General features: G+C 34.5%; 1 protein-coding gene across 13 annotated transcripts in view; it reads right to left on the bottom strand.

Moving 5' to 3' along the window:
• The window catches only part of VPS13B (vacuolar protein sorting 13 homolog B), an 802,268-nt gene that overhangs the window by 563,470 nt on the left and 212,252 nt on the right, over positions 1 to 26,546 (bottom strand). For all 13 annotated transcript variants that reach the window (XM_049700204.1, XM_033438214.2, XM_049700207.1 and 10 more), the window contains exons 18-19: positions 1,200 to 1,334; positions 231 to 404 (exon numbers count right to left, since the gene is read on the bottom strand). In XM_049700204.1, coding sequence (XP_049556161.1) covers positions 231 to 404; positions 1,200 to 1,334 — 309 coding nt within the window. The remainder of the gene's footprint in view (positions 1 to 230; positions 405 to 1,199; positions 1,335 to 26,546) is intronic.

Genomic DNA, 26,546 nt, shown 5'->3' with positions numbered 1-26,546 from the left:
ATATAAAATACTTCATTTGAATTTTCAAAGAGCGTAACTGCGGAGTGTATCCCAATGGACACAAATGAAAAAGAGAGGAAGAAAGAAATGGAGGGAGGGAGGGAGGGAAGGAGGGAGGGGCGAAGTTAAGGAAAGGAGAAAAGGAAAGGAGAGAAGGAAAGAAAAAAAGTCCAATTTTAAAAGTCGTGCTGGAAAAGAAAATGCAAATAAGTGAATAATGATGTACTTACCGGAACTGTGGCAGTAGTCCATATACTGTGGAACTAGGGCTGTGAAGGCTATTAAATCTGGAGCTAAGAGAGATTCTGGCTTTCTACTCTCACTGAGCCACCTGCTGCTATGAAGGTCTTTAGTGTCAGAAGGACCCTGAAGCAATGGAATTAACTTCTCTTTTCCACTCTCACCTGAACAGAAATATTTATGAAAAAGAAACTCTTATCAAATAAAACACAGGAGTACCCCGAAGATGTTTGATCTTAAAGTATACTAACATCATAATATAAAATTTCAGTTTATACTTGGTAATTCTAGCAGAACATTTAGTTATACTCTAAAAAGTATGACTGATAAAATTAAAAGCACTTTTAACTCTTAAAAGGTTGTTTTAATATTTAGCTAATGAATGTAGAACATGTTCAGAAAAGCTTATAAAATAAAACAACATGAACACACTGTATTCTAAATATTCAATGGAATTTGTACCTATTTAATCTTATTTAGACATTGAATTCACACTGGAAAAAATTAAATAACAAACAGTTTAAGGAAAATATTATGAAATAAAATATTGGAAGGAAGGCAAAATCAATTACAACATTCAGTTGAAAAACAGCTGGGTTTTCTGTTTAATTTCATTATACTAATAACATTTTAATTTAATTTTTAAGTGTCATATACATCTATACCTCCTATCCCCCCCCAAAAGTGTAAGAATAAACTTTCCTTTAATATTTCCTCCCTCATAACCATTATTAAAACTATGCAAAGTTTTTTTCCTTAAATAAAAATTAACCTATTAATGTCAAGAAGTATCATCCTGGCACAATTAACAATTTTTTTCAAGTAAAAATAAAAAAATTTAAAATCTCTGATTCATAGGAACAATGAGTAAATTCTTGTTTCAGTAACACTCCTTGTAAAACGCACGGCCAATTCTCCTACACAGGCAATAAAGTTTTACACGGTCCAGCTGCACATACCTGGGGCTTTGGCACAAATTTTTATTGATCCCATGGTCCCAGAGGCACATTTGACCAATGATGTGCTGCAGTACTTCAATTCAACATTCTGGATTGAGCCCTCAAGAGTTGGCAGGGGATTCTTAGATTTCACACCTAATAAAAGAAAACTACAAATGTACTAGCCGATTGAATTTAAATAATTTTTATACTCCTTCACCAAGGCATTTAGACTTAATTATACTTTAATTATCTACCTCCGATGTTCTTACAGTATTTGTGTCAGGCTTCACAGTTCAGTGTTTAGGAGTTAAAAAGATGCAATTTTAAAATAAATGGGCTGAACCTGCATAACTATACTTATGCAAATTTGAAACAAATATTTGTTTAAAAATCAGGAGACTAAAAAATCATATTTGGTTTTAGAACATAGAGTAAGATTTTCAATTTGATACAAATTTGACTTATAAATTGAGTTTCATTTAGGCAAAGACATTTAATTTAAGCATGAAACTTCCTACGTAAACAGCCTCCTCAAAATATCTTGGCCAGGTGGGGTGAAGAGAGAGAAACAAGATAGCTCAAAACAGCTCCTAAGTTAAAATACAATAGCTTATAAGCAAAATTGACATCCCATGTGTAGCTAAAAGAAACTAAAGGGATTCTATATCAATTAACAAAAAAAGTGAATATTAACATCTCTACTGTATGCTACTTGCTGAAGAACATAAAAGCATAGAAGGGAACAATTACCATGACATAAATGGTAGGGAAAACTTAATTCAAAAAGGAGAGGCTCATTTTGGCCCTGAAGGGTAGGTGAGAATTAAAAAGGCAGAGAAACCTTAAGAACATTACACTAACATTATTGCAAACCACTAAAATAATGATAATGATGATGAACTCTAATCAACTAACATTTACTGGAGGACTTACTATGTGTGATACACACATCTCATTCAATCCGCACAACAGGGCTGTGATAAAGATGTTATTGTTATCCTCATTTTTACAAACTGGGATATAATGGATTAGAGGAGTTAAGTAATATTTGCTCAGTCCTACAGCAGAGAGAAAGAGCTGAGGTGTTTAACACAATTTGATCCTATCACAGAAAACTTCACCGCTCATTTCACCTATATTCATGAAGAATGGCCGCCTTTTCCCCATTCCACATTCCAATCAAATATATATTATCCTTCATATTTGAAACTCCTTTAAGGAGAACTAAGTATGAATAATTAAGAAAATCATGAACTTTTTATGACAGACATATTAAACATTACTCTAAAATCTTTGATCTCAAACTCTGGTGCATTCAAGAAGCCCCATAGTCCTCCAAGAGTCTTCCTGAGATGTGGCCCAGGAACCTGCAGTTTAACTAACACACTACATGGTCTGCCAGTAGTTAAAGGACATCATCTTGAGAAATACCTTCTCACATAGTAATCTTTACTTCAGAAGGACCTATAAATTTACTGATTCCTATTTGACTGTTATATAAACATGTATCAATTGGTTGCTATTCCCCAATATTCACCACCTGTGTTATTTCCATTTGCAGTGGTACCTATTATCCTCAAAGCAGGAGTCTAAATGCTTTGTATTTATACATTTTTCTATGATTTTATCAGTTTTTATCAAATTCTCAAAATCTATGACTCAAAAAACTTAAGAAGCAGTATTTCAGAAAGTTAAATGATGCCAACTATACGAAATAAACATAGCAGTAGTAGTAATAACAGTTGTAGCAGTACTACTAGTTATAGTACCTAACACTCAATGACTAAGTGCCATGCACTATGCCCAGTTTGTTATTTTTATTCATCTCAAAAGAAAAAAAAAAAAGGTAGCTATTACTATTCCACTTTACATTCAGGAAAACCAAGGTTTAGAGAAATAAGGATTTTGCCCAGGCTCAAGCCAGAAAGTGGGCAGGTGTGGTTCACTTTTCTCTTCATAAGAAAAGAAACTGAGTTACCCTGCATATTTAACATCTACTGTGGATACAGAAGTTATAATCAGTGGATAATTTACGCTGCTCCAATCATTATGTTAAGTGATGAGAGGGATACAAAATGGAATAATACCCTCCTCTAACTCTCAAGTCCCCAGAGTCAGACTCTCATTCTATGCCAATTTTTTGAAAAAACTTAAAGAATCTAGATAGTGATGAGCAGACAAGAGCTAATCAAAGATTCTCTCAAGAGGGCTTCCCTGGTGGCACAGTGGTTGGGAGTCCGCCTGCCAATGCAGGGGACGCGGGTTCGTGCCCCGGTCCAGAAGGATCCCACATGCCGCGGAGTGGCTAGGCCCGTAAGCCATGGCAGCTGGGCCTGCGCATCCGGAGCCTGTGCTCCGCAACGGGAGAGGCCCACGTACCGCAAAAAAAAAAAAAAAAAAAAAAGAAGAAGATTCTCTCAAGCGTTACTGATGGTGTTAAGAACCAAAAGAATTGAATTAGTTCTGGTAGATGCAAAAATAAATATGAATAGACAAAAATGGCTTTTTAAAAAATTATTTTATAAGCTGCTTCTTTTACAGTTTACACCAAGTTTAGGACTCTACCTTGAATCTGAAATGATACGTCTTTGTTAATATCTAATGCATGCCATATATAAGACTCTTATCAGAAGAAGTTGCCGGAAACCTCTTCTGATCAGAATCACTTATACATATATAAAGCATCTTAGTTTAGACTAATACTATCAAGAAATTATTTCACTTTTTATGATCATTACATTTCTCAGATTCTAAAAAATATATTTATTTATTTGTTTATTTGGCTTCATCGGGTCTTAGTTGCGGCATGCAGGATCTAGTTCCCTGACTAGGTATCAAACTGGGGCCCCCTGCATTGGGAGTGAGGAGTCGTAGCCACTAGACTGCCAGGGAAGTCCCTCTCAGATATTTTTAAACTTGTTTTAGTAACTAAAACATCCTGCATACTTTCTCCTTAAGAAAACTTTTTCAAAAAGTAATTTGTTTTTAATGGCTCAAGCTCAGATTTTTTAAAAGATAATTATAGTCATCTTTTGATAGACTTCAACAATGGAGGAAAACTGCTAGTAAAAAATAACCTCAGTAATGTAAATTATGGGCTTTGGATGATTATGGTGTGTCAATGTAGGTCCATCAATCGTAACAAATGTGCCCCTCTGGTAGGTGATGTCAATACTGGGAAAGGCTGTGCAGACCAAGAAGGAGGCAGAAAGTATATGGAAAACCTCATATCTTCCTCTCAGTTTTGCTGTGAACCTAAAATTACTCTAAAGAAGAAAAAGTATTAATAAAAAATAATTTAAAAATAAACTTGGTTTCTTTCCACTCTACCATCAAACCAAAATTTGTAAAATACCCCAAACATAAGCACTATGGAGGTAGAAAGGAGCAGAGTCTTGGCATTGCACAACTCAGGGCACCATTCACATTTTTTTCTGTCTACATGAATGCAACTTCCTGAAACTGTGAAAGGAAATCTCCTGTTGGGAATGCAATATGGTGAAACAAAAAGACCAAAAGCTCTGAAACTGAAAAAGCAAGGCTTCAGATACAGGTAGCATTACATATCTAGTAGTTATGTGCCTTAAGGCAAGCCACTATTATTGTTCCATGTGGAGGCCAAAATACTACAGTTATTGTTCAAGGTATTTAACTCTGAGAAATCTGCTGAACTTTATACAGAACGTAATTTAGGGAAGAGGTGCAAAATGTTGATAAGATGTATAGTCAGCTGACATGAGTCAATAGGACAATCACAAAGACAGTGACAATATCTTACATTTGAAATAATGACTTTACAAAGCACTCTCATGTGGATTTACTCAAATATTGCTGTCATATTCTACTAGAGGAAGGAAAGAGGAACTCCCTAAGGCACTGCAATTGAAATACAATTTTACATAGTATACACTTTCAACGGAATAATCTAAAAATAATAGTGAATTTTTGTAATACAATTTAATATAAAAAAATGCACTGTTACTTTTTCTCCTTAGAGTATTTTTCTGAAAAATATTAACTCTGAACACACATTCTTAGTCCTGTGGTGAACCCTTAGCTCAGATTCTTTTTACACTGCCTTTCTTGCCCGACATAATTCTCCTGGCCTCACAGACACGTTAACCCCCCTGTGTTCAGTAATCAACTTATGATCACTCTTATAATTATCATCCATAAATCAGAAGATGAAATAATGAGAATGAGCTGTAATCTGTGTGAAAGTAAAAGATTAAGGAGTCAAGCCATATGTAAGTTTAGCTCTGTTTCCTCCTTAATTTTTACGGGCCTAAACCAACAAAGAAATGAAAATGAAAAGATAAGCACTATATGTGCAACTCTCAAAGAGGCAAGAACTGTCATCAAAATTTCAGAAGATGGATGCTGATGAACAAGTAACAACAAGATGACTTAGAGAAAAGTGCCCGTGCGTTATTAAACTAAAAAGCAAGTTGATCTGCAATAAGCCCTGGAAAGATAAGAATTAAAGAAGCCAGGCAGTTCAGAGGGCAAGAATGCAGATGAGGCTAAAAAGATGAGCAGTGACTGAAAGTCTATCTAATAACCACACAACCTTTGTTTTAATTCGTGAAGCCATGCAACTACCCCACACTCATCCTGGCAAAACACTGAAGGGTTCACGCTGGAGAGGTTGAACCAGAAGGACTTTGAACTAAGGGATAATACCAAGGAAAAGGCTGCATGCTAAAAATGGGAGATTGTTTAAAAATCTATATAAAATAGATGTACTGAATAATGAAATCTCCTTTTCTTTTACTCTCTAGGGATGCTGAATGCCAGAGTTACAACCTGCAGGAAAGAAATGGAAGGTTTTCTATCTGTGAAAACTGGCCAGTCCAAGAAAAAGGAACCAGAGATACTCATAACTGATTATCCCCAAACAACAACAACAAAAATGAGTAAGTGTCCAATTCCCCTACAATAACACCAGCCATTCAATAAGCTCCAACCTCACACATAGGTTCCCAATTAGTTATTTAGTATTTTATTCTACAATATGAGGGCTCATCAGAAACTAGGTATAAATCACTAACATGAAAAGTAGAGATAAAAAACAAACACAGAAAAGGAACTTGGGGTAAAAAGATAATGCTGGGAACAGAAAACTTAGGTAATAATAATTATATTATTGTATTATACTTACTACTACTACTACTACTACTACTGCTGCTGCTGCTGCTGCTATCCTTGGAGGGAGTACAGAAGACACTAGAACAAGAACAGCATGTTTAGCTGAACTTTTCAAAGAACAGAAAAGAACCATTAGAAATTAAAAACATGATGTTAATTCTCCTTAAATTAATATAAAAATAAGAAAATAAAGGTGAGGAAATCTACCACATAAATTAAAACAAAAAATCCAAAGAGATTGAAAATGGGCCAAATGACCAAAAAATGAAAGGATCAGCATTAACAATCAAATATCTGAAAAACAAAAGTTCTAGGAAGAACTATTAAAACAAAATGGAGAAAATAATCAAAGAAATAATTCAACAAGGTTTCCCCAAATGAAGTACATGAGTTTCAAATTAACAGGGTGCACCACATATCCAGTGCAACAAATGAAAAAACAAATATCAGGGGTAAAGAGAGAAGCTCCTAAAAGTTTCTGAGATAGAAAACAAACAGATGCATAAAAACAGAAAAATGTTAATACATAAACATACAACAAACAATTAGAATGGCATCAAACTTCTCAACAGCAACACTGGAAACAAGAAGACAACAAAGCAATGCTTTTTAAAGTCTGTAGAAAAATCATCCCAACCTACAAATCTACATATACACTCAAACTACCTTCACATATGAAGGGAGAATAAAGATGCACTCAAACATGCCATATCTGAAAGAAGTTTACTTCCTTTGCTAGAAAGACAGCTACAGAACTGTGCTCTACCAAAAAGAGGAATAAATCAGGAAAGAATAATACATGTGATCCAAGAAACAGGGGATCCAATATAAGAGGAAAGGGAATTCCCAGGACAATGATAAAAGGAAACTTCAAGACATCTGTAGCAGGTTCAGAAGGAAATAGAGATTGAAACAGGAGGAGAGTACACTAAAAGAATAATGACTACAAAAATTAAAACTAGGGACTTCCCTGGTGGTCCAGTGGGTAAGACTCCACGCTCCCAAGGCAGAGGCCTGGGTTCGATCCCTAGTCAGGGAACTAGATCCCACATGCATGCCGCAACTAAGAGTCCACATGCTGCAACTAAAGATCCTGCATGCTGCAACTAAGACCCGGCACAGCCTAAATAAATAAATAAATAAGGTATAAAATACTTTAAAAATTAAAACTAATTGTCTAATGCATCTGAACATACTGAGAGAAGACATGCTTCTCTAAGAATTTGGGGGAATTAATATTAAGTACATGGAACACTAATGAAACAAAAAAAGGCAGTTATTAACTCCAAGGATAAAAGTTGCATAAGAAAAAACATTTAAAGGTCGTATACTATAATTCATACATACACAGTCATAATATATTAATACTGAATATATATTTAAGCAAAAGCTGTGACATAATTAGATGACTTAGGAGAAAAGAAGAATAGAAATACAGACAGCGAGTATTGGCCATAAAAGCTAAATCTTCTTGGTAGGCGAAATAATGCCATCCCGCCATCCCTCAAGATGCCCATATCCTAATCCCAGGACCTGGGAATATGTTATCTTAACATGGCAAAGGAATATTAAGGCACAAACAGAATTAAGGTTGCTAATAAGCTAATTTGAAATGTGAAGATTATCCCATACTATCCAGGTAGAACCAATGTAATCATCAGGGTTCTTAAAAATGAAAGAGGAAGGCAGAAGAACAGAGTCAGAGAAAGACATGTCATGACAGAAGCACTACCACAGAAATGCAATCTTCTGGCTTTGAAGATGAGGGATGAGAGCCACAGACCAAGGAATGCTGGTGGCCTATAGAAGGTGGAAAAAGCAAGGAAATAAATTCTCTCCTAGAGGCTTCAAGAGGAACAAAGCCCTGCTGACACCTTGATTTTAGTGAGACTCATTTTAGACTTTAAACTACAGAACTGTATTAAAATGAACTTATGTTGTTTTAAGGCATTAAGGTTGTTGTAGTAGAAAGTATGTTTACAATATCTAAACATGAAAGATAAGAAAATTTCAATATAAGCATTTTATTTAGAAATTTAGAGGTAAATATCTAAGAATGAGCCGAAAATGAATGCCCCTAAAAAACCAGTGAAGATTATAAGGGCCCACAGAACTGACCTTTTTGTTACAAGCCTTACAAAACTATAATTTAATAAAATAAAACAAAAGGTCATTCAGGACATTCAAGCAGCCAGGACTCATTCTAGATACACAAAAATAATAAAATCATAGGATAGTGAACCAATAGTAAAGGTTTCTGTAGAGGGAAGAGGTAAATTCTTTTAAAATACACATTGAAGGAGTAGAGTTATTAGGGAACGTTATACAAAATAGCAATAGCAAAGAGCTTCTAAATGGTTGATATTGTAGTAAAAACGAAGCATTATCATTTCAGGGGAAGAATAAAAGGAGAAAGCAAAAGGAGAGGAAGATTTATCACAGGAGAAGAAGGTGGAAGTCTTAACAAGAGCAGCTGGGCAGGCAAGAACAAATAGGTGGACCAAGAAAGCTGGTTAGTTCCGAGGCTCAATAGGGGGCAAAGACTGCAAATGACCTCCTACGATAAGACATGCAAACAGGAGACAGCAAACTTTAAAAGGTAGTGGTTGTTTTGTTATTGCTGTTGATGATAATGATTTTATTGTTTTTAACATGGAAAAGCAGATGAAGTGACAGCCTAGGGCTAAACCAAAATATTTGGGTAAAAATCACTTAATATTTTGAACAGAATATAAAATATAACCATTGAACTATAACCAATTAAATGACAGAAAACAAAAAGTAATCTCAAAAGTATAGCTCACAGTGATAATTATGTGATAGAATTGGACTATCACAAGGAACATATTCACAAGGAACAAAACACAAAGTCTTCTATAGCAAGAGCTTACTTTTCACTGTCCCACCCTCACTGCAATCCCTGTCCGTTCTGCTGTAGTTTCCAGCAAAAAGAGAGTCAACAGGCATTTACTAAGTATCTACAAATCTGGTTCTCTGTCTTTTTTTAACATAAACAATGGCAAATAAACATTTGACAAGTAAAGATTCTGCTTCATACTGACAGAATGATGAAAAAGGTGCCCTAATTTAAAACAATATATTCTGCCACCTAGTTTATGACATAACTCTTAATGTAAATATTAACAAAATAAAGTCTGCTTCTAACTCTAAAATTCCATGAATCAGAATCTCGATCCTACATGTCGTTGTCATACTAGCCACGTACATTCCTCGAAAACTAATTTGCAGTATCAATAAGAATTAACCTGCTCTTCTTCAAGATTACTTAACTTTGTGCTACGATTACAGGTGAGGGAATTTAGACAGTTCTGGCTATAAGGAACTAGAAAAATAAATCTTTTCATGTGGAAGGGGGCAAAGCCTGGTTAGAATACTGAAGAACTTACAACTTCTGGACATAGTCTAACAAGAAGACTTCAGTAACTCATTTAGACTTCATAGGCTTAAAAGAAGAGAATTCCAGATAGCTTACCAAAGTACCTCAATTATAAAAGATGTTCAAGAACAAAGAATTTTCTTTATCCTTGACGTCTTCACTACCAAGTATGGAAACTAAAAAACTAACATTAATGTTGGCAGATCATATCATTAATTTCTTTTCCCTTAGGCTGCTTTTAAAGATTTATGCTTGTCCTTAGCACACTGGGGTTTCACCACAACGTATCTACTTAGAAATTTAGGTTTATTTTTCCTGTTCGGGATTTATGATTCTTAAATCTGAAGATTCACATCTTGCATCAATTTTGTGGGGTAAAAAAGAAGTCTCTAAATAGTGCCTCTCTCCTAGTTTCTCTTTCTGAGAGTCTTATTAGACCTATACAGAATCCTCTCATTCTAGTGACCAGATCTATTGACTGGTATTTCACATTTTCATCTCTATTTTCAGTGCTGCATTCTGGATTATTTCTTTATATCCACCTTTACGTTCACAAATAGTGTCTGTAGCTATGTCTAATCTATATCATTCATTCAGTGACTTCTGACCTTCCTTTTAATTCTCTAGTCCTTATTGACAATATCTATGCCTCTCTCCTATTTTCAACTCCATCTTTTACTTCTTTAATAATTTTAAACTTAGTACTTTTATACTCTTTTTCCAGTTATTATATTACTGAAATTCTAGGAGTCCATATTGTTCATTGGAGGTCTGTGCTCTTGGGGGATTATTTTCAAGTCGTTGGTAACTTGGGATTCTGGGCTTACATTTCAAAAGGCTTTCTTTTTTAAACACACTGCCAGAATTAAGGGTATTTGCCAAAGCAAATATTTGTGTTTACTATTAGATACCCAGAGATGTAACCAGTCCACCCAAGATCACATTTTAAGTTAACTTATTGGTTTGATGGTTCCTAGACCATCAAGAAATTAAAATCTGAGTGCTGACAGGACTGTGGTTACAAATTCTCAGGGAAAGCACCCTCCGTCTTCCCCATCAAGGCCAAAACAAAGAAGCTTCTTTGTTAAAACAAGAGTGGGGTAGACTTTTAAAACAGTCCATCTTTCCACTAGTCCTTAGAAGTTATGAGCTTAGGGAAATGGAAATCACGTTCCAATTCCTCCTTTCTTGTCCCCACCCTGTTCTGGTGATTAAAAGCCAAGCCCACTGGTAACTGAGGTTGCTACAGCCCATTAGGACAGTCAAAGCATGAATACCTGCTTCCTACTCTGGTTTTTCATTTCCTCCTTGCTTGGGAACTTTTTTTTTTTTCTTTCTTGCAAGTTCAGCAGTTCACTTAGAATTATACGTGTTATACATTATCCAGCATGGGTGTTCGTAAAGGAAAGGATTTCAGGTTAATTAGCATACCATGCTACCAGGCACAGAAGTCACATCACGCTATGCTATACGTTTCTTAAGTAAATATACCTCATAATTGAATTTTTTCTCCCTAGGATTTCATCCATGATAGATGAGGAAGCAACAAGTATTTTTTGAGGTTAAACACTGCAGTTTATGCAGAGACATTAAACACATTATAAATCCCAAAATGTACTAGTTTAACTACTTTGTTTCCGTAACTGTAAAGTGGGTATAATTCACCAGCTACCTTACAGAATAATCCTAAACCCCGAAGTGATAAGTGGACGGTGGTTACCAGAGCACCTGGCATGTAAGCATTCAATAAATGTTAGCGAGTATATTCTTACTGTTACTATTACTACAAACAACACAAGCTTATCAGGGAAGTTCAGTTCATATACATTAAGGAGTAATAAGGCAGTTTACTAAATGATACACTAATCACTACACTTTTATTCTAGTATAAACTCTGCCACCAAATAACTGTGTAATCTTGGATTTAAAATCTCTGTGGCTCAGTTTCTTCATTTGAAGAAAACAAAAGAGAGTGGTTGTATTTGATTACAACTAAGATTTAAGCTTTAAAAACTAATGATCAGGGCTTCCCTGGTGGCGCAGTGGTTGAGAGTCCGCCTGCCGATGCAGGGGACACGGGTTCGTGCCCCAGTCTGGGAAGATCCCATGTGCCACGGTGCGGCTGGGCCCGTGAGCCATGGCTGCTGAGCCTGCGCGTCCGGAGCCTGTGCCCCGCAACGGGAGAGGCCACAACAGTGAGAGGCCCGCGTACCCCCAAAAAAAAACAAAAAAAAACAATGATCAGCTGCAGTGTAGGAGATTAAAGACTGTATAATGGGATATGGAAAGGAAAAATGGCCTTTCAAGGGAGCAATATTGTCATATACCATCAGTATTTTTTTAAAGGCAAAGAAAAATTACAGTAATTAAATGAAGCAGTTATTATGTTTCTGTACATATGATAGAAAAAATATGGACTAAAGTCAGTTAGTGACTTTAGTGAAAGATGAGAAAAATTAATTTATATTTATTTAATTAAATTTCATTTACAAATTGATACCACAAGAATAACTTTTGAAACCTTTTATATCTCCCCTTAGACGCTAGAGCTATAATGTCAGATAAAGAATAATTAATTACTACTTTATGATACAAATAATAAAGTCATGCATTATTAGACTGGGTTTTTCTATACATAAAAGTTCTTAGTTGAAATAATAAATAACACCCAATTACTAGTTATGATCATTCAGTATTGTACCCATACATGAATTAAACAGAAAATAACACTTAGGATAACGGAGTAAAATGCTTAAAAAAAAATAAATACCTGCTTCTTGGATTAGGTATTTCATAACACATATGAGAATGAAATACATAAAAATAAATTCTCATTAATATTAAGAATCCGCCTGCCAATGCAGGAGACACTGGTTCGAGCCTGGGTCCAGGAAGATCCCACATGCCACGAAACAACTAAGCCTGTGCACCACAACTACTAAGCCTGCGCTCTAGAGCCTGCAAGCCACAACTACTGAAGCCCACATGCCTAGAGCCCATGCTCCGCAACAAGAGAAGCCACCACAACGAGAAGCCTGTGTACCGGAATGAAGAGTAGCCCCCTCTCACCACAACTAGAGAAAGCTCGTGCACAGCAACAAAGACCCAACACATCCAAAAATAAATAAATTTTTTTAAAAAATTCTCATTAATAACCACTGGTGGAAATATCTAAAGAAGGGCTACTATGTAAAAGTCATATTAAACTCCATATTCTGACAGTCAAAGTGAGTAAAGGGGAGAGGAAGCCATCATTCTTGGGCATTAAATTAAGAAAAAAACAAACTATGTAGGCATGAGGGCAAAAATGATATGAGATCATTTAAAAATATCACACAGGAAGACTAGAAACTATTTTTAAAAGCTTATTGTAAACATAAGAGGGAAACTGTGTCAAAGATTTTTTAATAAAAAATTTAAATGTGAATAAGGATGCTAAATGATTAGCTAGTAAAGTAAAAGACATCACAGTTAAGTGCAAAACTATCTTTTAAATTAAGGAAACTCAAGTGTGTGTGTGTGTGTGTGTGTGTGTGTGTGTGTGTGTGTGTGTGTGTGTGTGTGTGTGTGTAGAGGGAGTTGGTAAAGGGCACACCAAAATAAAAATAAATATAACATTCACTCCCTCTGCATAGGAGAAGATCATTCTTCTTTCCTTAGTTTAATTCCACCCTAAGGCATTCTCAATTCTACCACAAAGTAAAATCTAACCACTATGAAACCTTGACTCTGACAAGCATTCTTTTACTATAAGAACTGTGACTGCATGCAACCAAGATTCATTCTTGCTACTTCAATCACTGACTCCAAGGACAAAATCAAAGGCCTACCACATATAACTCTGGACTGTCTCTCACTGTGAAGGGCAATCACCCTGACTTGAGGATGCAAGTTTTCATCTGCATCACCTAAGGATGATCATCTACTAATGGTTCCTTACGCATACACTAACTTTTGACTCCCATGCCTCATTCATTCACTCACTGATTCATTATGTTTTTACTATACACTACTATATACCAAGCACAGTCTAGGGTTATAGGGGTAAACAAGACCAATTCAAGCTCTTCTCTCATGAAATCCACAATCTAGTTGAATGAATAAATAAATCCATGAATCAGTAAATGGTAAAGAACACAAAAGAAAATTCACCTAAGAGGAGATACAAATAATAAAAAGATGTATGACAAAAGATCCATTTTGCTATAACAAAACAAAAGTGAGTTAAAAGAAAACTGAAAATTTAAGCAACAAACAACATTTAAAGTTGTTGAGGTTTTTACCAAAATAACCATTCTCCTTCATTACCAGTTGCATTAAATATTCATGGAATGATGTGAGAGAACAATACATCTACACGTTATTTTTTTAAGTTTATAATCCATAACCAAGTAATTCAGTCCTGGGAATTTATCTCAAAGAAATAACTAAAAAGAACCAGAGTGGTGTCAAAGGCCTAGTAGAGAGTCAGGATCTTCACCAACCTTCAGCAATAATGAGCCACCCTACCACCACCACCATGGTGTCAGTAGAGACCTCATGGTAAGTAGTAATGAGCCTGGTAATCCAACTACTCCAAGCCAGGGAGTTACCACTGGAGGTCTAAAATTCCCACCTTGGGCCAGAAGTTACAGGGCCCCACACACACCCTTAGATACCAATGGAAGCCAAATGGAAAACCTGGACTTCTACCTCCACCGGGCAGTAGCAAGGGAGCATGTCCCCTTCCACAGTTGGAGCATTATCAGATGAAGCCATACAAAATAGACGGTTTGAATAAGACCTAGAGTCTCAGAAAACAATATCCAAATTTTCAGGTTCCAGTCGAAAATCAATTGTCATACCAAAAACCAAGATCCCAAAGTGCATGAAAAAGACAATTAATATATGCCACTGAGATGACAGAGATGTTAGAACTACCTGACAAAGACTTTTAAAACGCCATCATAGGGCTTCCCTGGTGGCACAGTGGTTGAGAGTCCACCTGCTGATGCAGGGGACGCGGGTTCGTGCCCCGGTCCGGGAAGATCCCACATGCCGCGAAACGGCTAGGCCCGTGAGCCATGGCCGCTGAGCCTGCGCGTCTGGAGCCTGTACTCCACAACGGGAGAGGCCACAACAGTGAGAGGCCCGCGTACCGCAAAAAAAAAAACAAAAAAAAAACCGCAATCATAAAAGGGTTTCTACGAGCAATTATAAGCATGCCTGAAACAAATGAAAATAATAATTTAGCAAAGGAAGGAAGGAAGCAGGCAGGCAGGAAGGAATGATGACAAAAATCATTCAAATAGAAATTTTAGAATAGGGAAAATGCAATAACAGAAATAAGAACTCAATGAATGGGTTCAACATCTGAACAGAGAAGATAAAAAAAGAATCACTAAACTGGAAGACAGCACAATAGAAATTATCCAATCTGAACTATACAGAAAATAGAAAGAAAGAAAACCAAAAAGAACAGAATCTCAAGTGCCTGTAGGACCATAACAAAAGATCTAACATTCAAGTCATCAGAGTCCCAGAAGGAAAGGAGAAAGGTGGGGCTGAAAAAAGTACATGAAGAAATAACTGCAAAAACTTCTTGAATTCGGCAAAAGATATAAACCTGAAAATTCAGAAGTTGAGCTAACCCCAAATTAATCAAAGAAATCAAAACACATCATAGATAAACTTCTAAAAACTAGAGACAGAGAAAATATCTTAAAGGAGTAAAGGAGAAATGACACCTTACTCACAGAGGAAAAACAATTCAAATGACAGCAGATCTTTTAAATTTGAAACCATAAAGTCTAGTAGGAAGTGGAACAACATTTTTCAACTGCTGAAAATATCCTTCAGGATTGAAGGGGAAAACCAGACATTCTGAAATGAAGGGAAACTAAGAAAATTTGTAACTAGTAGACCTTCCCTAAAAGAATAAAGTAAGTTCTCCAAACAAAAAGAATTAAAATAAGGAACTGTGGAATATTAGGAAAAAAGAAAGAATAAGCAAAAAAAGAGTATACATAATAGACTTTTATTCTTTTATTGAGTTTTCTAAAGTATGTTTCATGTTGAAGCAAAATTCATACCTGATGTGGTTCTCAATATTTAAGACAACTATATTATAAACAGGAGAGGGTTAAGAAACAAAGATAAGTATGCTTTCTACACATCAGTTGAACTAGAAAAATTATGATACCAGTAGACTATAATAAATTAGATATATAAAATGTAAACCCAAAACAACCACTAAAAAAGTTTCACAATAAGATACACTCAAAATAACTACACATAAATCAAAATGGAATTCTAAATAATGTTCAAGTAACCGAAAGGCAGAAAAATAAAGACACTAAAAACAGTGATCAAACAGAAAGGAAAACCTAAAAACTAAAATGGCAGACTTAAGGCCTAACCAACCAATAGCTACATTAAAGGTAAATGATCTAAATCTAGCAATTAAAAGACAAGATTGCAGACTGGATTAAATATGATCCAACCATATGCTATCTACAGAAAACTCACTTTGAAGATGAGGTAAGCAAGTTGAAAGTAAAAGAACAGAAAAAGGTGGATCATACAAATATTACTCAAAAGAAAGCAGAACATAGTGAGACACTACTTCACACAGTAGATGGCTATTTAAAAAAGAGAGACAATAACAAGTATTGGCAAGGATGTGGAGAAATATTGACACTCATACATTGATGGTGGGAATGTAAAGTGGTGCAGCTGCTATGGAAAACAATTTGGTAATTCCTCAAAAAGTTAAACAATGAGATAACATGATCCAGCAATTCCACTCCTAGGTAAATACACAAGAGAACTGAAAGAGAACTGAAAACATATGTCCACACGAAAGCTTGCACAAGTACGTTCCCATAACAGCATTGTTCTTAATTGTCAAAAAGTGGAAACAACTCAAATATCCACCAACTGATGAATGGACAAACAAAATGCAGTACATTACGGAGTATTATTCAGCTATAAAAAGAAATGAAGTACTGATACATGCCACGATATGGATGACCCTTGAAAACATAACACTAAGTGAAATAAGTCAGATAGAAAAGGTCACATATTGTATGATTCCACTCATAGGAAATACTGAGAATAGGTAAATCCATAAGGATACAAAAATCAGTAGTTGCCAGGGGTTGGAGTTAAGTGGAAATGGGGAGTTACTGCTAAAAGGATATGGGGTTTCTTTTTAGGTGATAAAATATGTTCTAAAACTAGACAGTGGTGATGGCTGCACAACTTTATGAATATAATAAAAACTTCTGAGTTGCACACTTTAAAATGGCTAAATGGTAAATGTTGTGTATGAATTAATGTGTGAATTTAATCTCAATGTTTTTTAAAAAAAAGCAGGAATGCTTACATTAACCTCCGATAAAGTAGACTTAAGACAGAAAAAAAAAAAAATTACCAGAGTAGATACTCCAAAAAGACACAGCAATGCTAAGTGTAAATGAAACTAACATAGCTGCAAAAACTGTAGGACATAGCTGATAAAAAGAGAAATAAACAAATCCACAATTCTAATTGGAGACTTCAACACCTCTCTTAACAACTGACAGAATAACTAGAAGAATATCAACAAAGATATAGAAGATGGCAAAAACACTACCAATCAATAAGTTCTTCATGATATGACAGAACAAAAGAAAAAACATTCTTTCCAAGTGCCTAAAGTAAGATAGACCATGATATTCTGAGCCATAAATGAATCTCAACAAATTAAAATAACTGAAGTCAACAGTTTCTTCTCTGACCACAACTGATTCAAATTAGAAATCAATAAGAAAAGAATAATAGGGAAATCTCCAATTACTTGGAATTAAGCAGATCTAAATATTCCACAAGTCAAAGAGGAACACTCAAGAAAAATTAAAAACATACACTGAACTGTATGAAAATACAACATCAAAATTTGTGAAACACAACTAAAGCAGTACAGAGAGGAAATTTTATAGCACTAAATGTACACACTGGAAAAAGTAAAAGTCTGAAGTCAATAATCTAGGTTCTCACCTCAGAAACATAGATAAGAAGAGAAAGATAAACCCAAAGCAATCAGAGGAAGGATATAATAAAGATAGTAAAAACCAATGAAGTTTATTTAATCTGTTTTTTTTAAAATAATTTAAATTGAAAAAGTTCAGCAAGGCTAACAAAGGAAAAAAAAAAAGAGAGAGAGGGACCATAAATTGCCAAATCAGGAATGAAACGATATCACTACAGACTGCAAACATCAAAAGGTTAATGAGAAAATAATACAAACAATTCTGCACACAGAAAGTGACAACTTTGATGATATGGATCAATTAAGTCAAGAAAACAACAAAAACATTCCCAAAAGGTAAATCCAGGGACAGATAGAAAGTTGCATCAAATCTTTGAAGAGGAATTGATATCCCTTCTAAACAATCTCTTCCAAAACTAAGAATGAGAGGAAACACTTCCCGTTTCATTGTACGAAGCTAGAATTACCCTGATTCCAAAACAAAGACATTGCAAAAAAAGGAAAACTATACACAAATATTCCTCATTAATATACATGTGAAAATACTCAACAAAACATTAGACATGGAATTCAGCAATGAGTTTGTGGGTATATAAATATAAATTATACATAAATAATCATGACCAAGTGGGATTTATTCCAGGAATAGATGTTTAGTTCAGTATTGGAAGATCAATGTAATCCACCATATTAACAAGCTAAAGAAGAAAAATCATAACAATATCTATTGATATAGAAAATGCATTTGACAAAATTCAACACCCACTCATGGTAAACACTTTCAGGGAAACAGGAATAGAGAAGAACTTCCTTAACATGAGAAAGAGGATCTACGAAATACCTAAAGCTACTTAATGGTACAAAACTGAATGCTTTCACTCAAAGACTGGTACAAAGCCAAGGATGTCAGCTTTCATTGCTGTCATTCAACATAAGGCTGGAAGTTCTACCTAGAGCAATAAGACAAGAAAGAGAAATAAGAGGTACAGATGAGAAAGGAAAAAAGCTGGGAACAACCCACATGTCCTTCAACAGATAAATGGTTAAACGAACTGTGATAAATCCATACCATGGAATACGATGCATCAATAAAACTGAACTATTTGTACACACAACAACTTAAACATCACAAATTATATGATTCCTTTTACATGGTATGTCCAGAATAGGCAAATTCATAGAAACAGAAAACATATTAGAGGTTATCAGGGAATGAGGCAGAGGAGAGACTGGGGAGTGACTACTTAAAGGGTATAAGGTGTTTTTAGGGAGTGAAATGTTCACCACATTGTAAATACACTAAATACCACTGAACTGTACACTTTAAAATTGTTAATTGTATGTTATGTGAATTTTACCTCAATAATACAGAGAAAGAGAGGAGAGAAAAATCAATCCATCCACCCAGGGAGGGTTTAACAAGAAAACCCACTGGCTCACATATTTAAAACCTAAAAGAAACTTGAAAAATACCTATTTATTACCCCTTCTACCTCCCTTTTACTTCATGTTTATGAAAATTCATTTATGGAAGAATGTTCAGTGTTTAAACTATTAACAGGTGCTTCTTCTAAGAGTTGAAGGGAAGAGAAATACAGGCATGTGTGGGGGAATCACTATAAACCTTTATGGACTAATTAATATACTTTTTAATTGTTCATGATGTTCATCAATTTGTTGTAGAGCTATCCTAAAAAGAGTTATTTTGCATTCCAAAGGTTTATCAAATTTTAATGCCTATAAAATACTCTATAGTTCTTGAAGAACAAATACTAAAAACTACAATGAAATATTAAGAAGTTTTTTGAAAATACTTTTAAATACACACATGTATCTTTAAAAATCAGTTTGGTAAGTGACATTTCTTTATCATTAACTAGATAAAAAGAAAAACTAGAAAATTATTCCTGTGTCCCTGAAAGTAATTTTTCATAAGCAAGTCAGAGACAAACTTCATATACTATATAATAGTTATACTGACAGGTTATTACACCAAGAGAATATTAACCTTCAATCCCTGACTCATTCAAGAAATGTTTGCAGGAATACTTTTAGCCTCTTTATCTGGTCAAAGCACTAGAAGCTAAGTGGTGTCTGTACAAACCAATCATTTCACCAGCAGTTTTATATTTCTTTAAAGCCTCATATAAAAAGCACCTGCCTAAAGTGAGTAATGGAGTTTTACATTCATTGCACTCAGGAACAGCGTATGTAACCTATTCCGTTTTCCTCCCTTGTGGAATATATTTCAGCTTATATTGCACAACATGTTACCAATGCATATAAAGACTCTCTGATCAGCCATTTGGACTGCAGTCAGCAACCTGCCTGAGTGCTTTATTTTTTTTTCCCTGCCCTAAATAACATACTCACTTAATTCAACAGCTCAAATGAAAAAATCTTTTTAAGATGGTGATCTTACTTTCTTAATAAATATATAACACATGTATGTGAACTAACTGTATTTGAAATACAAATGGTGAGACAGTGATCCTTGAACAAGGTTTGCGCAGTAATAGTTGAAAACTAGTTGAATACATCAATCCAGGGGAATAAAACAGAAGGCTATATGCCATGTCTTCATGTCTGTTTTTTCTCCTGAGCAACATACAATTAAAAAATTTCTGTAACCACACTAAAAAACTAACTTAATTTTGACACATTAAAGGCCTAGAAGTAAGGCTAAACAATTATTATAATTGAATCCCCTGCATATTTGCCAGACCCCAAAATATTTTCAAGACATACATATCCCAGTCATTGCCAAAATTTGCTGAATATGAATGAAGGCAAATTTTTAAAACAGTAACAATGATGAAAATGTCATATGTTATTTTATAGCTGAGATAGATCTAAAATTCAAGTACAACTGATAAGAAGAGTAACGAAGACTGAAGGGGATTACAGAAATGAAAAAAATAGAGGAGATTTGCCATAATTGTAAGATTATGACTTGGTAATATTGTAAACTACTCTATTTTAACATATTGTAATATAACAGATGAATAAGTAAAAAATAAAGAAAGAACTGAAAGTGTGCAAGGCAAAAGCTCCTCACTGCCCCTTGCTGGTACCCTCATGCAATAACCTAAGGCCAATAGCTAGCATCAATTAATGAACATTTACTTAGACCCAACTACGCAAAATTACCCATATAAAGCCTATAAAATACGGTTCCTGCACTCCAATAGCTCACAATCCACTAGGCAAGAAATGAAAAGATACCCCAAAATTTGGCTAATTCAACAATTACCTCAAGTATTAACATGAAGTCTAGGAAATTGGCAAAGCTGTGATAATCAGGCTCAAATCTGAAGCAAGCTTTGGCAAACTTTTTCTATAAAGGGCCAGAGAGTAAATATTTTAGGCTTTGTGAACAATAAGGTCTCTGTTGTACTTATTCAACTCTGTTATTGTGGTACAATAGAGCCATAGACAATAACTAAACAAATAACTAAATAACCACTGTGTACCTGTGAAAAGCAGACAGTGGGCTAGATTTGGCTTGTGGGCTGTACTTTGCCAATCTCTGTTCTAGAGCAGTTGTTCTCAACCCTGAATCCACATTAGATTGACACAAGAGTTTTTTTTTAATGACCAAGATCCAAGCCCCACCCTCAGAGACCTCCAAAGTAAAAGGTCTGGTTTGGCCTGGAAAACAGTATATTTCAGAAGCTCTCGCTAGTGCTCTAGAGGCAAAGAAGTTTGGATATGAGAAACCTGCAAGACCTAAAGTTAAGATTTGTGTTCTTGCACCCATCAATTTTTGGCCTAAGAACCGAGAGGAACATTGATGGGTCACAGCCTAAGACCACGAGGCTTATACTCACAAAATAATCTGGCATTAAATATCAACATATTTGAATCAAAGAGATCTCTGCATTCCCATGGTCACTGAAGCATTTTTCACAATAGTCAAGACATGGAAACAACCTGTGTCCATCAACTAATGAATGGATAAAGAGATGTGGGGTGTGTGTGTATATATACACACATTCACATATATATAATGAAATTATTATTCAGCCATGAGAAAGGAGGAAATCCTGATGTTTGCAACAACATGAATGGACCCTGAAGGAATTATATTCAGTGAAATAAGCCAGACAGAGAAATACTACATAGTATCACTTAGATGTAGAATCTTAAAAAAAAAAAAGTCAGACTCATAGATACAGATTAAAAAGTGGCTGCCAGGGGCTGAAGGGTGGGAGAAATAGGTAGAAGTTCATAAAAGGGTACAAACTTTCGGCTATAAGATGAATAAAATCTCAGGATCTAATGTATAATATGGTAACGACAGTTGATAACAGTATATTAAATAACTGAAATTTGCTAAAAGGATAGAATTTAAATGTCCTCATCAAATGTGTGTGTAAACATGTGTGATGGATGTGTTCATCCTTTTACAAGGTATATGTATATCAAATCATCACAACTGTCAAATATACAACACACCAAATCTTTCAATTTTGTCAATTATACCATGATAAAGCTGAAAAAAAATCAACGACATTTGAAAAATAACCACAATCAAGTTATTATGTATAAAATAAGCTATAAGGATATACTGACAACACAAGGGATATAGCCAAAATTTTATAATAACTACAAATGAAGTATAACCTTTTAAAATTGTGAATCACTATATTGTACACCCATAACGTATAATACTGTACGTCAATTATGCTTCAATAAAAATAAATAAAACGTTATTAGAGTTAGGTAAATTGAAATAAGAAAAACTAAAATACACATATCCCTTCATTTTGTCTATACTCAAGATAAAAATCAGAATTGTTCTAATTTCTAAAGTCAAGGTACTTGGCAAGGAAGGACTGTTATCACTAAACAAAATCAGCAAAGTAGACTCTGAAATTTACAGAACCAATAATAAATTCATTCTGATTAGTTACTGAGTTCTTAGTGTTCAAGGCAAGGTGGCAAATGCTTAGGAATCAGCTAAGAGCAAGACAAACACACTCCCTCTCCTCAAGTTGTTTAAATTGTAGCAGAAAATAGCTAAGGTTTATTGAACCTTTAAATATGTGCAAGACACCATGCACAATGCTTTATTTTTTCTGAAGTATCACAAAAAGAACATGAGTTAGACAAACAGTACTATCATCACTGAAAAACTGAGTATTGAAGAGGTTAAGTAACTAGTCCAAGGTCACACAATATGACCAAACTGGGACTTGCATCCAGTTTGACACTGAAGATTACATTCCTAAACACTATGTTACAAATGTTCATTACCCATTAAAAACAATTACAACACTAAAGTGATTGTGAAAGGAGAAAACACACCAGAACAGAGAAGGGAGAACAGATCAGTCATACTCATTTATAGTTATTCTGTATATCACAGACATGAGCTCTGGGACATAATAACAAAGAAGGACTAATTTCTACTTCTTACGTGCTACACACAATGCAGGGCGGGCATGCACCATGGCACACATGTATATTTTAAATATATAAAGATGTCTGTGTGTAGTATATTCAGCAGTTTTCCATGATGAACTACTGATTAAACTAATGTAATATAGTCCTTCTTCTTGTTTAGTGAGTGAGCACTCATAGGAACTAACACTGATGAGTGATGTGCTCCTCCTGATTTAGGAGCTAACAACATAGTTTACCAATTTTGAGATATATGGACAAAATGATGAATACTCTTTAATACTACTGTGGAACAATCTTCTAAAATGTAGCTATCTTACAGATAGATTCAGATCTTTCACAGTCATGTTCCAGTAACTCCCAGGAAAATAAAATGTGAGGATAACATTTTTAAATGCTTAAGTCCTTAATTTTTTTTTCTCTATGAGAATTTTGTTCTGTAACCATAATAGATCCTTATGTGCTGAAAAGTGTGATACATCTGGAATATGCTACTTTAAAAATCTACATTAAGAAAGTTTCAAGGGAAACACTAAATAACATTTTAAAAGAACAAATTCTAACATTCACAAATTAACAATTAACTCTAGAAACCAAAACATTTATTATAAAAGCTGTACTGGTTCAGATTTCATTGTTTTTTAATATCAGTAATTCTTAATGCTACTTGAAAAATTTATAATCTTGTAAGTTTCAAAGAATTATTTTATAACATGGCTTAGTTTGTGAGAAGATAGCGTATATGAATGCGAGTTGTATTTCTTTGGAAAGACAAATGTAAACCTATTTAGTGACCTGATTTTCCCTTTCATCTTGTCTCCAGTTTCTGTGTAGATTTATAATGTTCATTGTTTCCAATTTTAACAAATCACCTAATGGCAGAAAGGAAAATATGTTAACCTTGGAATTATTTGCAGTTGGAGAATTCCCTTTTGTCTGGCCCATACAGGGCCTGCAATCTGTTTTAAACACAGATTGTCTGTCTTTCGTCTGACAGCCACCAAGCTGCACAAATTACTTTCTGCCTGTTCACCTGTTTGCAGCTGCGTCTGTAAGCTAAAGATTCTGCAGTTTGACTTGAGCAACCACTTCAGGATTGATGACATGTGCTGCTGATAAAGTGAGCAATTTGAAGAAATTACTGGCTATAGTTATTGAAAGACATCTGGGCATGAGCTGAGAACTAGAAGCCTTCAATCATGTGTTTGCAACCTGCAGTGGCGGCAGCAGTGTTTGAAGTGATACCCTACTAAAAGAAGCTGGCCCTGGCACTAAATAACCAAGTCATGTATGGAATATAACCTCTTAAATGAGTAATAAAAGGTTCTGTCTTTTAGCTGTACAAATTTAAGGTCTCGTCCTTTCTTTAAAATATTAAGAAAAAATATAAGGCAACAATTAATCCTTCCTGTTTCTACCCTTTTCTGAGTTAATTTTACATAAATCTCTTGCTTCCTATGTAATTATTTCAAACTGCTACTACTGCTATTTTAAAAATAGTGAACATTTATTGAATACCTCCTACCTGCTCCACACCCTAAGCCTAGGAAGAGATTTACGTCTATTACCTTATTAATACTCACATCAACTTTATTAAAGGTAATTACTATACCCTTTCTCTGATGGAAAGGCTAAAGTTCCACGAAACTAGCCTCATGTCACACAACTGTGAGTAACAAGGCTAGGGACTGTCTGTCTCCTGATCAACAGCTTATTCAACTATTCTATACTGCCTTTCTGTTATGTCTTTGAATTTCTTGGTCTCTTGATATACTTCGAGGTGTGATTAATTGCACATTTTATCAGAACCATTCTACCCCTCAGGTTAGCCATTAGGAAATGCGATTTCTATTTCACCTTTCTGTCTCATAACATAAAATTTTTTCAAAATCATGTTGTCTTCATGAATTCAGAAGCCTGATTCAATCAAAATTCATGATTTTAAGGGTGAGGGATAATGCAAAAAGCTCAGACCCTTGTCATATTTCCTGAAATCCAAAGTTCAAGTAAAATTATCCTAGAAATAATAGCAAATGCATGTCCTTTTATGACAAAATGCCTACTACTGAAGAAAAAGAAATCATGCTTCCTAAGGCGCTACTTAATTAAAAATAAAGGCATTATTTAAAATATTTATCAGTTTAATGATATGAATAACAGTGAATAATGGATAATTAGAAAGGCATACAAAGCATGAGCAAAAATATTGGGTTGACCAAAAAGTTCGTTTGGGTTTTTCCGTAAGATGTTACAGAAAACCCGAACGAACTTTTTGGCCAACCCAATACAATCAAATATGTAACTATGATAAGGCAGTTCTACAAACACAAAGTCAGAACAAATATAAATTATATCAGTGCATGAAGAATCAATTAATATAGTTTGATGTACATATGTAAAACACATTTAGTATGTTTCAAATGCAAAACTGGTTAGAAGAATATGGCCTGACATATTTTTATAGCATCATCACATTTGTCTAATTAAAAGTAGTATGATTTTGGATAAGCACTTAAACTCCTCTCCACTTACAAACAGTTATAAGCCAGTACAGGTCACATATGAGATAAAAACTCTTCAGAAATCATAGGCAAAGCAAAAACAAATATAACCATTCAGATAACCAGTTTTTGTTCAATGCCTAAAAATTCTTAATTTGTAGACATACTTCAAATATAGTAAAAATCAATACTTTTGAAAATGGTTCAATGAAAAAAAAGTCCATTAATACTAGAAACTATACATTGAAAAAATTCATTAGCTGGTAGGCTATAAGAGTTCTTAAGACAGAATGACTCTAGCAAACACTAATCAAAAGAATTCCAACTCTGCGGGGTTATATGTATACATATAGCTGATTCACTTTGTTATACAGCAGAAACTAACACAACACTGTAAAGCAATTATACTCCAATAAAAGTGTTTTTAAAAACAAGAAAGAATTCCAACTCTAAAATAACTCTGCAGTTAAATAACAGATATGAGGTTAATTTGCAAATATTAATTTGAAGATCAATTTTCCAACTATTAAATCATTATTCTTGTTTAGGGTGGACATATTAAATAAAACTGATTTCTTCATTTGGTTAGAGGGGGCATGTTAAAAAAAAAAGCCTCTCAAAGATTTTTTTTAATAAATGGCTTTTCTACTATTTTTATATTGGTGTTTAAATTTCCATAGAGTTGGAAAAAATTATCCCTGTTAATTCTGGTATTTCTTTCAGAAAAAAATGTAAATACATTGGTAAAAATGTCATCCAAAATACACAAAATCATTTCAACTTGTTAAAATTAAGGATACTGAAAAAACAGAAAGGTCAAAGACTTCAAGTTACCATATAAATTTGGCTTTCACATTTCAGCATTCACAAATTGCATTAAACACAGATCTGACTGGCTCTAG

The sequence above is a fragment of the Orcinus orca genome, chromosome 17 (assembly GCF_937001465.1).
Source record: "Orcinus orca chromosome 17, mOrcOrc1.1, whole genome shotgun sequence".
NCBI lineage: Eukaryota > Metazoa > Chordata > Mammalia > Artiodactyla > Delphinidae > Orcinus > Orcinus orca.
The sequence above is the reverse complement of the archived record's forward strand: the minus strand, read 5'-3'. Positions and strand labels throughout refer to the sequence as shown.